We start from the raw sequence: 15,936 nt of genomic DNA, 5'->3' as shown, positions 1-15,936 counted from the left end.
ATCAGATACTGGTGCCTCATAGGCAATTAAATCCAAAAGCAAATAAGCTTCTGTAACCACTAAATTGGCAAATTTTTCTTATGCCAAATCAAGCCAAGGATGTACTGTGACTCAATTCTACTTTTCCTTGCAAACGTAACTTTTGGTATCCTGATTGAATTCTTCAGTATTGAAGACTGCTGTTGTGAATTCTGCTCATTAAACGTTCCACCAAGGTAACGTTATCTAGCTGGCTAGCACAGATGAGGCTGTTAGAATGGGTTTAAAAATGATGAAATTACATGTATTATCAGTAAAGGTATTGCACTTTTTATTCAGCAGGTGTGATTAAAACAAACAACACTTTGTAAGTGAGCACAGTGTAACTAAAGCTCGTTTAGCAAACATACATAAAAAACTTTACATTCATAAAATTGGTCAAAATATACATATATGCACAAACATGTTTACAGTACACACACATGCTGTCTAGATAATATTATGCAATATAAAATATCATCATACAATACAATAATACATAGAAAAAGAAAAAAATCTTACTGCTGAACTCAGAAATTTCAATTTAAGCAATATTGCAACAAGAAAACCAATCTCAGTTGGGTGTTTCTAGGGCTAAAGTCTGACTGGGTGGGACTTATTTGCACGATGGGATTCAAACTGAGAGAAGATGGATGGGATTGCCTGATTGTGAGATTTCAGAGGCAGAAAGAAGCCCTTAGTCAATCATCTAGCTGTTTAGTCAGAGCTTTAAAGCCCTTCAGTAAAACATGGCCATTTATTCCCACACAGACTCAGAAAGAGGCTTTTACAGATGCTGGGTGGCATGACAGCTCAGTTGAAATGAGCACTGAGTGTTCTAAAATGCTAAGCAAGGCTGGCCAATCACAATGCTGCTAAGCCCTGCCCTGTTCAAGAATTATTCCTGAAAAGGCTCAGTACTGAACTTTGTCTTTCTTATTCTGTTTGTACAACCAAACTACGGTACAAATCAACAAATACTTTATTCACACATTCGCATGGCTGTTATGGTTCTGTAGAATATGTTCACTCTAAATGGTTTAAGACTTTTTTTTTTTTTTTATGAAAACTACAAATAAAAATAAATAAATAAAATAAACATAGCTACCTAAGTGTGTCCATGTAGTGGTCAACCAATATTGTTTTTTCTTTTGGAAAGCCAATGCCAAAAGCAGGGGGCTGATATAATTTTTTTAATTATTAATATTTAAGAAATGTGAAATCATTTGACAATTTATTAAAGAAAAATGTGTCAAATAAACACACTTATATTTTATTAAAAATATAATTCATAAGGAAGTAAACACTAACCAACAGGACACTCCATATTCTGGGAAGTTTTGTGTGCATTGGGAATCATATTTTTAAAATAAATCCAGGGTAACACTCATTTTACATACAGCACACAGAGATAATGACATGATTATGAGAGTGGGCAAATGCATAAAGCACAGAATATTTGAAATCAAAAGTTTAAAGTTTAAAGCATTCAATTCACATAGACCGACTGTCACACAGAGAACAAACGATCATGCTGGATACACATACATCACAAGATCTCACTGCTGGCTACAACTAAGTTTGCAGGGTTTGTGAAATTTAATGCTCATTAGCCATTCAAAGATTTGTTTAAATTATATAAATGCGTATTTTCTTAATTTTGACGGCAAACGAGAAGTATTATGATGTTTGTCTATAATGTTTCTATTACTAATAATATAAAAGCAATCGTTATAATACTTTTTGCATACATTACTTCCTTTGTTTAACCATTCTATCTGATTATTAGACAGACTTCTATCCGTATTAGGCAGAACTGTTAACAACAACAGTAAACAAAAGGGAGAATATGAGCTGTGCGTGCTCAGGCGCTGCCTTTCTCAGCACCATCAAAATAAAAGTCTGGTTTGCCTTCAAAATAAAAAGCCTCGAACACATCGGCCAAGCAGAAAAACTTATCGGCTGATGATTATATTTGAAAAATGCCTTATATCGGCCGATATATCGGCATTGGCGATATATCGGTCGACCACTACCCACATGCTATGGTTTGCTACTGCAAACCGTATGAACTGAGGATGGAAGGGTGTAGAGAGAGGGAGAAAAAAAAAGGTCATGCAATAAAAAGTTGCAATTTTTCATTTTTGTTGCATTCAGAAGTAGCTAATATGCAATTAAAATTTGTTGCAATTGGACCCAATGAGGTGAGTCCAACTACACTTTTTGAAATTCAATTTGCTGTATTCCTGCTTAATTTCCAGTGCAGTCTTCAAAACTTATTTTATTAATTCCATCCATCAATCGTTCAGTCTAGTGTGCAAGTACCCTTAAATGTTTTTTATCTATGCCACATATTGTATTTTGAGGAAAAACACAGTTTGGCACTCAATAATGACATTTTTTTACCCTTCAGAGAATGCTCCATTTCAGTGTGTACGTTAAAAAAGGCCATTTAATATGCATTTAATTAAGGACTCAGGGTTCTCATCTTCCTCTGCTAATGAATACTCTATATCAGGCCTCCAGAACCACCAGAGAACAAAAAAAAATGTATCTTAGCTCTGTATATCTCATTAAAATAAGTGAGTCAGTCATTTTGACATGCACCTTCCACATACCCAGAGAAGTGCGTCAGCTGTCAGTTAAGATAAGTATGGAGCTAAACAAGATGCTATTCTGAAACTCAAACAATGAAAGTGATCGCTCACAGCGCGTGGTGGAACAACGCTGTTATTAGTGACAGATGAAATTTCCCAAGAAAATTGCTAGGGGAAAAGTGATGAATATTCATCAAAAAAAGGGAGACTGGTCAACGCCTGCCTACTGCTTCTAAGACTTAACCGCTGCAACCAGATTAGGTCAGTGAGCTGAACTTGAGAAGTGGATCAAAGATTCATGAACGAAGCATTCAAACTGGTTTTGCGAAAATAATAAATTGAAACATTAATAAAATAAAAACAATATTAACGATAAAAACAACGAATGTTCACGCACAATTTTACTTATCTCACAAAGTGCAAAAGAGCTAGGTGTTTCTCACACAATGCAGTTGCATGTTTTCCAGAAAATGTATAGTCATATGGACAATTTTTTTGTTGTGCTATTGCCTCCTTTTTTGAAGTCTGAATGCTTCAGTCAACCTTGCAATTTCAATGAGCACAGTCTTCAAAAGTATCCTTTTGTACTCTTTGGAATGAAGTCACATAGGTTTGGAACAACAATAGAGTTAGTAAATGATTAGACTTTTCATTTTGTGCAAACTATCCCTTTAAAATAACTGCAAAAGCTTTTAATCTGGGCTGGAACATTCTAATAGACACAGAGAGGTTTAATGAAGGTCATTAGTTTGCAAACAATAGCCATTACATGAGCGCTGGAGCAGGATGCAGAAGAGATGACACACTCTCTATCCCTTCGGAGTGGATTGTCTTGAGCTCAGCCAATCCATCACAGAAAAAACAACCAAGACAAATATCATTAACCTTTAAATGGCCCTCACATATTATATTACATACGGTTAAAATAGAGTGGGGGGATTGTTGGAAGGAAACAGAGTCCGTAAATGAAAATAAAAAACAAACAACAACAACAAGACCAGATATGAAGTGATGAGAGAGGATGAAACAGGGAAAGATAACATGACAGCACAGTGAAATGATACATCAACCTCTACATTTTGTTGCATGCATTTTCTAACAGCTGTTCACAGTTAGTTCACAATATGATGTAAATGATAGCAGACAGAGAGTTCAGATTACTGTAGTGGCTCTAAGCTCTTTTAGAATTAATTCCTGGAAATTGAAATGGAATTGAAACGTGTCTGATCACCCCTTCCCACTCAAGGTCACAAGTGTTAGCGGAAATGCCACCATGTCCACCTGCCTTAAGCTGATTGATTCAGAGCTTGAGATCTATCCATCCATCCATCCATCCCATCCCATACAGCACTCCTGGATTTATGGATATCTACCAATGCAATCAGGTCATACTTTTGCGTGCAGCTTCATTTATTTTTAAATTGGATGTTAAATGTAGCTGAATGCCACATTTTCAATAAATTCTCTTTTTAAAGGTTTGCCACCCTTTCCCAACTTCTATACATATGCTCTGAAAGACTGCATGCACTGCTCTCACAGTACAGAAAGTGCAAATATCGCTGGGATGGTACTGGTCTTCTCCAGTGAATTGGACGAGGGAAGCAGGCTGACCTACATGCAGCAGACCCTATATCCCAGATAGACTGGCAAACCCCGAGGCGGTCATCCTGCCCTCGCTTGCCCACTTACTGACAAGGCCCAACATGCCAAACTGGGTCGCTGGTGTCGATACAGAGCAGACCTCTCCCTGCGTCTCTCAGCCTGAGGCAGGTTGAGCTGACAAGCTGGCCCCTCTCCGCCAGCATAAGATCATTCCAGAAGGCCTGGGGTTTGAAGGGGTGGGGGTTGGGTGTCCCCACTACATGCATGGTGTTCTGGGTCAGCAGGAGAGTTGAATGGCCCAAATGATGGTGGTGGCCTGCCAATGGCCATCCACAGTCTCACACATTTAGAGGTGTGTAGTCCACATACACAAAAAAAATATACATTACACACTCTAGCAAACATAGGTCATAATTCACTAGAGGTCACATGCATTTAAATAATGTCCCCAGACACTTGGCGCTTTATGCAACCGGGTCACAAATCGCTTAATGTGATCTACTTTGTATCCAGGCATTACCACAAACTATGGGTGTCATTCACAAAGACATTCACACTCTCACGGTCACACATACACAGTGGCATATCAAAATGCCAGCCATCGATTGCCCAGGGTGCTGTACTGTTTAGCACTGCTGTTCAATTCTATGACATCTGCTGTTACAAGCGTGAGATGCAACTATTCTGCAAGCACCGCTTTAAAGTACCTTTCACCTGCTGGCTTACACTGGGTGAAAGCCAACATGCCCAATGTTTGAAAGAGTGATTACAGGAACAAGCTTTAAAAGAACATTACTTAGCAGCTCTCTCTGTAGAGGAAATGGTTTAAAACGGTGAGTCTTATTCTCTTTGAACAGGGACCATCTTAGCTCCCACTGCATGACAGGGGAGATATTTTAATCTTGGAAGGGAGGATGAGAGAGAGAGAGAGAGAGAGAGAGTAGAGAGAGTCCTCACACCACAGACCCAGCATTGCACAGTACAGAGACTCCCTCTACTGCATCCAGCGGAGGCTTAATCCATCTGAAGAGAGCAATAGCCTTTGGCAGCACACACACTGAGCTGTCCAGTACCCCTCCCATGATTCCCTGTGGACTAAGCACACCAGTCAAACAGTATCGGCACTCGCTCACACAAGGTTCAGTCAACAGAGAAGTCTCAATAACCAAGTGTACGGTCAGACGACACAAATCACTGCACCTCATCACATCAACTCGAGGGGAGGAGGGTCCCAGCTTGGAATGTGGAAGACAGAGTAAAATCATTAATCAATCGGACATAGTTTATATGAGAAAGAGAAGCGACTGGGTCCAACTCAAAGCGGTTCACATGCAAACTGCAGACAACTAAACAGATCTACAAAATACCAGAACCTTGAGGAGAGGGGGAAAGAGAGAGAGAGAGGAGGGTGAGAGAGAGAACAAGAGAGCAAGAGAGAGCATGCATGAGTGGGGGGGGGGGGGATGGGGAGGGGGAGAGAGAGAGAGAGAGAAGGGAGGGGGCGGACACGGATGAGCTAACGTACTAAAACCAATGCATCAAACCAATGCACTGCTTGGAGTGTGATGCGTCAGCAGTACAATCACGTTTTCATTGAAGGACAAAAAGAAGAGCAGGCATGTAAGTCTGCATCCCGGATGCCTGCTACTGCACCACTGAGCATAACAAAAAACATCGATGCACAGTGGCGGGAAGGACGACTAACCCGGGGCAAGAAAGGTTAAAAAATAAAAAGGAAAGAAAGGAGGCAGGGAGCTACTTTTCCCTAGCCTCAGTGCTCATCTACCAGCTCGATCTGGACAGCTGTGGCGCTGACAAAGCTGAGCGCTCCAACTCTGCACTAAGCTCAGGGCACTGCAGCGCTATACGGATACTTCTGATTGAAACAACGTCACAGAGAGGAGGGAGAAACACTCTCTCTTTTTTCTCTCATTCCAGGGAGTGAGAGAGCACGCTCGAAAGCAAGAGAGAGTGAAGAAGAAACAGGGCAGAGGAAGCGATCTCTCTCCAGCGAACGAGCCTTCTTACGGAGCTGCCTCTGCACTGTTACCCCCCCTTTACACCTTCCTGGACTCTAATCGTCAACTTCTCATAGAAAGATTTAAGGATTATTGGGAAGCATGTAGAAAGAACCCTGCAGCGTTTGCTGTATGCGAGCTCGAGTGTATGGAGATGGAACGCGGAGCTACATAAGGAAAGAAATGCGCTAATGACCGCAGTGTCACGGTCTTTTCAGCTGGACAAGGTGCTGACAAATCGAGCGGACAAAACGTACTGAGAGGGAGGGAGATGAACAAAGTAAAGTGAGTGGAAACATTGGGGGGGCACTTTTATTATTCTTTAAACAAAAGCATAGAAGAACATTTGAAAAGAATTTATTCTTATTCCAATCTCTTTCTCCCTCTAACCACCCCTCCCTATTTTTTTCTCCCCCTGCTTTGGTTTAGCATGTGTGAGTGGTCCTCTATGGAGAAATGGGTATTTAGTAGCAGCATCAAGCGGAGGTTTCCAAGGACAAACATCTGTGGATAGTGTGAGAACAAGCATTCAATAGGAGCCAAACTGGATTGGTACTTTTGCCTACAGCTCTGAGGCCCTGCAGAGCTGCTACATGTCTCCTCGGATGCTCCTCTGTGGATTTATTGGGGCCACTTTTGTATTTAATCTCTTGTTTTCTGACAAATGAAAAAAAGAGAAGGCACTGCTTATCCTGGGAATATGGGAATTTGAGGGGAAACAATATATATTGTGATTGCAAAAATTGGACGTGTAACACCTTTGAGGTAGGTGTTGAGCCTTTCCAACCCTTTTTTATACATAATATATTCCCCCGCTTTATTTCATTCATTTCACTTCTCCCTTTTTACTCAAGTTTTTGTCACTAAACGTTTAGCCTCCAGTTCAGTAAATGGAAAAACAATCTAGAGTGTTGTTTAACCCAGGGTAGGGCTTCATTAGTCAGAGTTGAACCCTCCCCTTCCCCGGCTTACTACCCCCCTCTCCCCAACCACCATCATCACCCCATACCCCCCCCAGACGATGCTGAATTATGAATGTGCCACATCATGAGTCTCCTGGGGCGGGTAGCTGTGCATCGAGCCAGGAAAGCCGCCTTGCTCTGTGTCCTGTTCCTCATGGTTCAAGCATGCGTGGAGGTGGCAGCCACGGCAGGGCCCCAGGGCTGCCCGACTGATTGCTCCTGCAACAACCAGCTCAGCAAGGTGGTGTGCACCAGGCGTGGGCTCACTCGTGTGCCACCAGGTATACCCAGCAACACCCGGCACCTAAACCTGATGGAGAACGCCATTGAGTCTGTGCAGGCCGACTCTTTCCGCAACCTACATCACCTGGAGGTTTTGCAGCTGGGCCGCAATGCCATTAGGCAAATTGAAGTGGGTGCCTTTGGTGGACTGACCAATCTCAATACACTGGAACTATTTGATAACAGGTTAACAGTAGTGCCAAGTGGGGCATTTGAGTATCTGTCCAAGCTGCGAGAGTTGTGGCTGAGAAATAACCCCATTGAAAGCATCCCATCGTATGCATTTAACCGAGTGCCATCCCTAATGAGATTGGATCTGGGTGAACTGAGGAAACTGGAGTACATCTCAGATGGGGCTTTTGAAGGTCTAGTCAACCTCAAGTACCTCAACCTGGGAATGTGCAACATTCGAGGAGAGATGCCAAACCTAACACCTCTGGTTGGGCTGGAGGAGCTGGAAATCTCAGAGAACCTCTTTCCTGAGATTAAACCAGGTTCATTCAGGGGACTATCTTCACTCAAAAAGTTATGGATCATGAACTCTCAAATAGGGCTAATAGAACGTAATGCATTCGATGACCTGGCCTCTTTGGTGGAGCTGAATTTGGCCCACAACAATTTAAGTTCACTGCCCCATGACCTCTTTACACCACTGAAGTACCTGGTGGAACTTCACCTCCACCACAATCCCTGGAACTGCGGCTGCGACTCTCTTTGGCTAGCACGCTGGCTACGTGAGTACATACCCACCAATTCGACATGCTGTGGGCGTTGTCACTCCCCTGCACACATGAGAGGCCGCCAGTTGGTTGAACTTGACCGGGGTGACACTGGGGCAATGCAGTGCTCTGCCCCTTTTATCGCAGATGCCCCAAGAGACCTGAATATTTCTGCTGAACGTGTGGTAGAACTGCGATGTCAAACAGCAGCTATGTCTGCTGTGCGATGGCTCCTACCAAATGGGACGGTTCTAACTCATGCATCAAGCCATCCACGAATAACAGTGCTGAACGATGGGACTTTGAACTTTTCAAACGTGCTAACAGGTGACACAGGCATGTACACCTGCATGGTGTCCAACATGGCTGGAAATTCCAACGCTTCAGCCTATCTAAACGTAACTGCAGCTGAGCTCAATACGTCCAACCTCAGCTACTTCACCACAGTCACAGTGGAGGTCCTGAGCCCCAGATCTGAAATGTCCAAGCCCAAAACCACAACAACTACAGCAGGTGCCAGCACCACTACCACGGCATCGCCATCCGTCTTTCAGCCAGTTTTCATCTCCACGCCGACAGTCCTTCTACAGAACACTGACACTCCAAGTAGCCCATCTGTTGTACCTGGCTCAAAAGTGACGACAGGAAAGCCGCCCAACCCAGCCAGTACCAGTCTGGATGAGGTGATGAAGACAACAAAGATCATTATTGGTTGTTTTGTGGCAGTAACTTTGCTAGCAGCAATCATGCTAATTGTATTTTATAAACTACGAAAGCGGCATCAGCAGAGGAGCACAGCGGCTGCAAACAGTACTGTGGAAATTATTCCAGTAAAGGAAGAATTGCCACCACTGGCATCTGCTGCCAATTTAGCAGGGCAGGGGGCACTGACTCTGCCAGAGATAAGGGATCATAGCAGTATTTACAAACTGGACTACAACACCCACAGTTCTGACTACAGCTACAAACCAAAACTAGAATACAGTTTCAATAAACCCATGGAAGATTTCAGCATCCATAAACTTGAGTCAGACTACAACACCTACAAATCTAAAACAGACTATATGTACAAACCTACTCTGGAATACGAATCTCACAAATTGACGGACTATTCACACGCATCACTGTCGGATTACCACATACGCAAAAAACCCGAGCAGAGCCCTTACAGACATGGATATAGTACTTACAAACCTGACTACAAATCTCATACTCCTAAACCAGATTTCAGCCAATTCAAACCAAAGTACATTGTTCCAAAATCCAAAACGGACTACAGTATGCCCAAGCCCATATATTCCAGCCCCTCCAATTCAGACTGCAGCCTTTTCAAACCTGACTACAGTGCTTTCAAGGCAGAGTACAGACAACTCAAAGCAGAATGTGTCAATTGTGACTTCAGCCCTCACAAGTCCAAAATGGATAACAGTCCTCACAAGGTGGACTGCAGCCCACATAAGACCAACTACAGCACCCTGAAGCCCAAATACAACACTTACAAGCCACCAGGCCACAGTGCCAAATGGACAGAAAGCAACAGCATTGGAAATTCTTTGCCTCGAACCTTGCCCAGTGCTATCACATCTACTTCTGAGGCCCTTGTTAGAAAAACTCACACCAAGGAGAGAGTACAAGAGACACAGATATAGTCTGGCCCACAACAAATCAGAACCTCAGTCAAACAACCCTCTCTCCCCTCTATAGGCCCTAACCTGAGCATAAAAACATGCAATAGAATACACAAAAGAGAGGGAGGAAAAAACAACAACCAGGAACTACTTTTTTTTTTTTTTTTTTGTACAGAGTGCAATTCTTAAAAATTGGTTCTTGTTGTACATGCTTATAAATAAATATATATGGAAAAACTGAAACTACAATGGGCTGGTAATAGAGAAGCAGATTTTTTATTATATATATATATATATATATATATATATATATATATATATATATATATATATATATATATATATATATATATATATATATATATATATATAATAAATTGAAACTATTTCTTACCTTATAAGTCCTATTTAAAATATGAGTTGTTTTAAAATGCTGTACTGAATTTAAGAAATGAGGGTAAGTCTTGTTTAAAAGGGCATTCTGTGTGATTTCTAAACAATGCTACAGAGAATGCAGTGAGAAAAAAAAAAACTTTATACTGAGAAGTCTTTCTTTAAAAAAAGGTCAGTGTTGATCTTTGCTGGTTTATCTTGTAAAAGCACCATGAATTTGTACCGTGCCAAATGTTACAAATGCAATAAAAGGATTTTTGGAAGAAAAGAAAAAAAAAGAACCACCATTTAGATATTTTTTTTCTTTCTTGATGTGCTGTTGCGATCAGCCAAATGCTTTAGACACTGCAGTAGAACTCACTGCAGTTCTGCTTTAACCCACTGAGTGCTGGGTGCCACTCAAGTCTAAAAGGCTGGGCAAAGGCTGCTTTTCTTCCTTTTTCTTTGAACTCTGTATGCTTTTTAGAGCTGCATTGTCTTAACTGAGCTTATATCATTTATTGGTGAATTGTTATTTTGTGTCAAAAGAGATGGCTAGTTAAAAAAATTACACATTTCACTGCCTTATTATCAAAGATCTGCTATTAGTGTCAGGTAAACATGATCGTGAGGCTGTTGCATGTTGTTTTTTGGAAAATTGATGCCTGAAGAAGAACTCGGAATACATGAAAAAGACAGGTCTGCACAAAAGAGCTGGCCTGGCTTTGCTTTTAGCACTTTAGAACGGTCTGGTCAAAAAGAAGTGGTTGTTAAGCAATTTGAAAAACATTCAGAGTGAAGCATCCATTCCTTTATAACTCAGTGTTTTTTACAGGGACTGAATGGTATATGTAGATAAAACATGACGCACATAAAAATTCTGAGACGTCATGATAAAATAAAATTCTGAATTGCTTGTATCACAAGCAATTTCCTATGTACACTGCAAGGCAATGCATTAGACATTGACATCACACAGATGGGCAGTGAGTTGTCATAAATCAAGCAGATTCTTTATGCTCATAAGAGGTGCGTCGTGACATATTGCAGAGGCTCTTAAGCTTTGACTGTGACGTGTATATTATCCTGTTCTTCTCACTCATTCAGCAAGGCTCTTTTGAGTGTCAGCGATTGCTTTCTATTTTGGCTAACTGAAATGCAAGAATAAGAAATAATGAATTATAGAAAAAATGAGGTCATAAATTGATGGCATATTAGAGGGTAATAAAAAAAATACATGTTTGCATTGCAGGGCATATTGCATGCAGGCTGTCTAGGAGATTAAAGCTGATTACATGATAATTGATCCAGCGCACACAGACACACAACCTTTGACATAAAGTTTGGACATCTGACCACAGTGAGACACAGTACTCACTGCACGGTGCACGACTAGACAAATATGCAAGCATGCACACACAAAACAAAAAAAATATCTGTCTTTAGGCTGTGCAGCTCCTCAGTTGAGACCAGTTTCACACTGTTTGTATCTGCTTAAAAAAAGAAAAAAAAGAAAAGAAAGTCAATGGAAACAGTATTTCTGTATATAATGTCTTCATCAATAATTTTGTCTGTCTGTCAAAGCAGTGTATGGTACGTTTGCACCACAGATCCCGGTTCAGTGGTAGTTAGGGTTATGAAAAGTATTAACCTAGTCTAGATATTGCCTGCTTTAAAGGTTTTTTATTTTACTTTATAAATCTATTCAGGCATAGCATTTTGCAACATATTTTACAGCTTATAACCCTTGTTCTGGTGTCGTCACAAACAAAGCCTTTGTTGCTGCAATAACTTTAAAAACTGCAATTACAGCCAGTGAGCTGCCGTTTATACAGTCTACTGTCAGGGCTATAATTGCCAGTCTGGTTTTAATGGAGCATTGTATAGGACTGAAGTGGATCCTTGAGTAAGCAGGAAATAAGAGCAGAGAAAGCGAATAAAGGAAGAGGGCACATTCTGCTGAAGGGTTTGAGGACCCTTCATGCTCTTCAGCCCACTGGTGAGAGAAAGCGGCCCGCATTCACCAAACTAGGCTGCAGTGTGGCTCATGAGACGGACATTTACAATAATATATCTGCTCAAACACAAGAGGGAAATAATAGAGAGGATGTTGTTATGAAATGACATGGAAGAGAAGCTAGGAGGGGGCACGGGGTTAGGTAGGTGAAAACATTTTCAACCTGTCAATCTTGAACCAGAAGAAAGGTTGAAGAAATATTGCATATAAAACAAGCAAGTGTGTTTATCTAATAAGAATGAGATTTAGACAGCAAAGGACTATAATGACTGGGCTGTACCAGTGTAGGTCTAAAAATTGGGGCATTTATAAAGTAGAGGTGGTATACTGGCCTGTGATGGACCACCTAGAAATGAGGGACCAGATGGGGTCAGAAACCTGGCTTACCAAACCTAGCAGGAAGAGAATGACACCTTTATGGTGCTGTTAATGGTGAGAACATATACTGTTTGGGTTCATTCTGGTGCTTAGAGTTATTAACAGCTTATTTCTGTCCCCCGCACATAAAAGATGCGTTTCATTTATTAGGGTAATTCAAAGTGACAGACTGCTATATTTCACCAAGGCTGATCAAATGGCTTGATCGTTATTCTATCCATAACCAATGCTCTACTTGGCTAAAGATGGGATGGTATTGATTCACTAAAAACAATAGTTTCAAAAGAATCGTTCCTTTGAGAATCAGTTAAAACGTTGATTATAAAATAACTTTTTAATTCCCAGGGCGATCAGGTGCCAAAGGTATTGAAAGTGAACATTAGTAATAGTATAAGCTCCAAAATATACAAACAGCATTATAAACTGATAACATATATTATATAATCATTTTGTTTTTATTTTAATTTAGAAAAAAAAAATAACATTAGCTCTAATTTAGATAAAGATTATCAGCCCATGCATTTCCTGTAAACCAAACCCATGACTTTGGCATTGCTAACTCCAAGCTGAGCTACAATTGATCATTTCCGACAATCCATGTTTACTTATAATCTGCCTTGTACATGTTTACTGCTTGGTTTACTGTGATTTAAAAGGTAATGTTTTTACATACTTCCATTATTTGCTAAAACAGCCCTTTTACAAAAACTTAGAGCATTTGTCATTGTCTGACCTTCTCATATGTTGTCCCAGGAGAGCTCCTAAACAGATGTTAACTGGCTGCACTTCTGTCTGGGCCTCAGTTCTGGCCGAAAATAAAAGTTGTGGCTTTATGAAGGCCACTGAAGGCCCTTTAATGAAAGGCAAACAGTTAATCAATGTTTTGTTAGGTTTTGTTATGTTTATACCCTCGTCCATAAAGGGGGAGAAGAGAGTCCAATTACCCATGAAGTAAACACAGCAAAGAGCAGTGCTGGGGTACCAAATCACCCATCATTAATTCAGATGCCACCGTCTATGGTTAATCGCCGGTGCACAGATTCCGTCACACCATTTGTTAACCTCTGAGCTGGAATACTAAAGCACACTAGCACTTAAAAGGAAACACAAAGGCATAGATGCTCTATATCTTCACACAGTCGCAAATCAAGTAACTCTTTAGACAAATAATATTCGCTTCACATAATGCTCGCCATAAAATCATTATGTGAGAAAAAAAAAAAAAAAAAAAAAAAAACACAGAACAAGGGTTCTCTGTAGACAATGCAGGAAAGTAAAACTGTTGGCACGCACACACACACCAGCACAGCCCTTGGTGAGTGTTTAAAGTAGGAGTCTATCAGAGTTTCACATGCCCCCTCCCCATGGCACATTTGCATATCTCTTCGGTGCCGTTTCACGTGCCTCTGGTGTCATATGGGTTTTGGGAGGTAGCTAATGCCAGCCTGTTCCATTTTAACTTCACGCAAACGGCAGTATCGTGAGGAAGAATTGTGCCCCCTCCATACTTGAAAATGTTTCAAACACGACCCAGAGGGCATGTGCTTCAGACGTAGGATGCAGGGTCGAGCACAAGCACTGCAGCAAAACGACTCCATTTGGTGCACTTTGCATTCCCCCCCCCAATGCCTCACACACAGCTCCCGCAACTTCAAAAGGGAGAAATTAAACAATGTGGCTGCGTAAGACTGTAGTTATGAACCCCTTCCCACTGATTCACTATGGCAAGGTGGCATAAGCACATGGCTTTCAGCAAAAAGAAAAGGAGGAAGATAATAGTAGGAGGGGGTAGAAAGTGAGAAAAGCCACTGGGAAAAATTTGGGCCATTTGGAATGCTGTCTCTAGCACTTGTGTATTAAATTAAATTAAATGTATGCATTAAGCAGACGCTTTTATCCGAAACGACTTACAGTGTATTCAGGCTATCAATTTTTACCTATTATGTGTTCCCGGGGGAATCGAAGCCCCTACCCTGTGCATGATAGCGCAATGCTCTACCAATTGAGCTACAGGAACACTATTATGTTAATTTGTTGCTGCAAATGATTTGTCGGTCTTTAAAAAATGAAAAATTAGGAAACTACCATTCCACCAAACATTTTTTTTTATGTACATACTGTGTGTGCCAAATGTATTTCGCCTACATTTTTTAAAGATCAATGATTAAGAATGCAACGGATAAATTATTATTAACCAGGCTAGTGCATCATGAGATTTGTAGTTCTTTAAAATCTATAATTAATTTTTTTCTGTTATTTATTGTCACCATTTAGGAAGCTATTGCACTGTGCAGAATTGCTTACGTGTAAATGCGGTATTCAAGGTGATGGATTCAAAACCAATATATTAAGATACAGTGAGAGCAGTTATACAATTCTCAGACGGTTTTATGAGAAGGCAGGCGGTCTCTAGTTTCTAATGGACCCTCATAAATGCTTTTTGAAAAATAGAGGAGAAAAAAATGAAAATAGATTATCTAAATGAGATTGTTTGAGAAACACAAATGAGTATTCATATCCTTTATAAAGTCTTAACAGCAAGGCTCTGCAAAAATGTAGTTTCTGATGGACAGGACCGTAAAACACAAGCAAAATGGAGAATGTAACCAACAGAGAAAATGTTGATCAGGCCAACATGCTGAGAGCTACTGTCATTCAAGAATCAAATATTTTGTATGAAAGTACAGACAGTATTCAATCAACATAAGTGGACCAAGAGTCGAGACAATAGTTGTGTACTGTAATCCACTGCATTTGATGAACTTCTTGTCTCTTAATAAATACTGTTCTATAAGCCTGTACAACATTCTGCAATATGAATTCAATATGGATGTACTACATTTGCCATATTGGCAAGGTCATGTTACCTGCAAGCAATGTTGAATGTTTCCTACAATTTTACCTTTATAGGTACAAATGTTTGTGACCGTGGCACTAGCCTTAAGGCTAACTCACACTGCACAGACAGATGTGATTACATGTTACATCAGTGAAAACAATCCTCAACCAAAGTCAACAGTGTCCCATAAAACCCGACAATCACGTCTGGCCATTGATCAATGTTTGTCAGTGAAATGTGAATTAGCATTTAAACTTTGTAATTTAGCTACTCCGTAAAAGATACATATTAGTAATGATATATACCCATAATATGCTACTATAAACCTCTCAGAGGTAAATAAGTTACAAAGATGCCCCAGTAAAAAGGTGTACCCCCTAAATGTCCAAAAAAAAAACTATAGAAAGAGACATCCTGACATTTGGTGAAAAAAAAGTGTTTTCTTTTTGGCAGAACATACTGTAGATTAGCTGCATCCTACAGGGTTTTTTGTTCTTGTTGCTT

The 15,936-nt window shown here is 40.5% G+C and overlaps 2 protein-coding genes across 2 annotated transcripts in view; one reads left to right on the top strand and one right to left on the bottom strand.

Annotated features, from left to right (window-relative positions):
* snd1 (staphylococcal nuclease and tudor domain containing 1) overlaps positions 1 to 15,936 on the bottom strand; it is a 167,220-nt gene that overhangs the window by 75,699 nt on the left and 75,585 nt on the right. The gene's annotated exons all lie outside the window — the stretch shown is intronic.
* lrrc4.1 (leucine rich repeat containing 4.1) lies at positions 5,738 to 10,093 on the top strand. The gene is made up of 2 exons (XM_052577504.1): positions 5,738 to 6,520; positions 6,665 to 10,093. The coding sequence occupies exon 2, from the start codon at positions 7,271 to 7,273 to the stop codon at positions 9,845 to 9,847; it is 2,577 nt and encodes an 858-aa protein (XP_052433464.1). The 5' UTR covers positions 5,738 to 6,520; positions 6,665 to 7,270; the 3' UTR covers positions 9,848 to 10,093.

This window comes from Carassius gibelio, chromosome A4, assembly GCF_023724105.1.
Source record: "Carassius gibelio isolate Cgi1373 ecotype wild population from Czech Republic chromosome A4, carGib1.2-hapl.c, whole genome shotgun sequence".
Taxonomy (NCBI): domain Eukaryota; kingdom Metazoa; phylum Chordata; class Actinopteri; order Cypriniformes; family Cyprinidae; genus Carassius; species Carassius gibelio.
The sequence above is the reverse complement of the archived record's forward strand: the minus strand, read 5'-3'. Positions and strand labels throughout refer to the sequence as shown.

Bases quoted from the DNA above. Each gene is read 5' to 3' on its own strand.
- lrrc4.1 (XM_052577504.1), top strand. From the start codon at position 7,271: ATGTGCCACATCATGAGTCTCCTGGGGCGGGTAGCTGTGCATCGAGCC.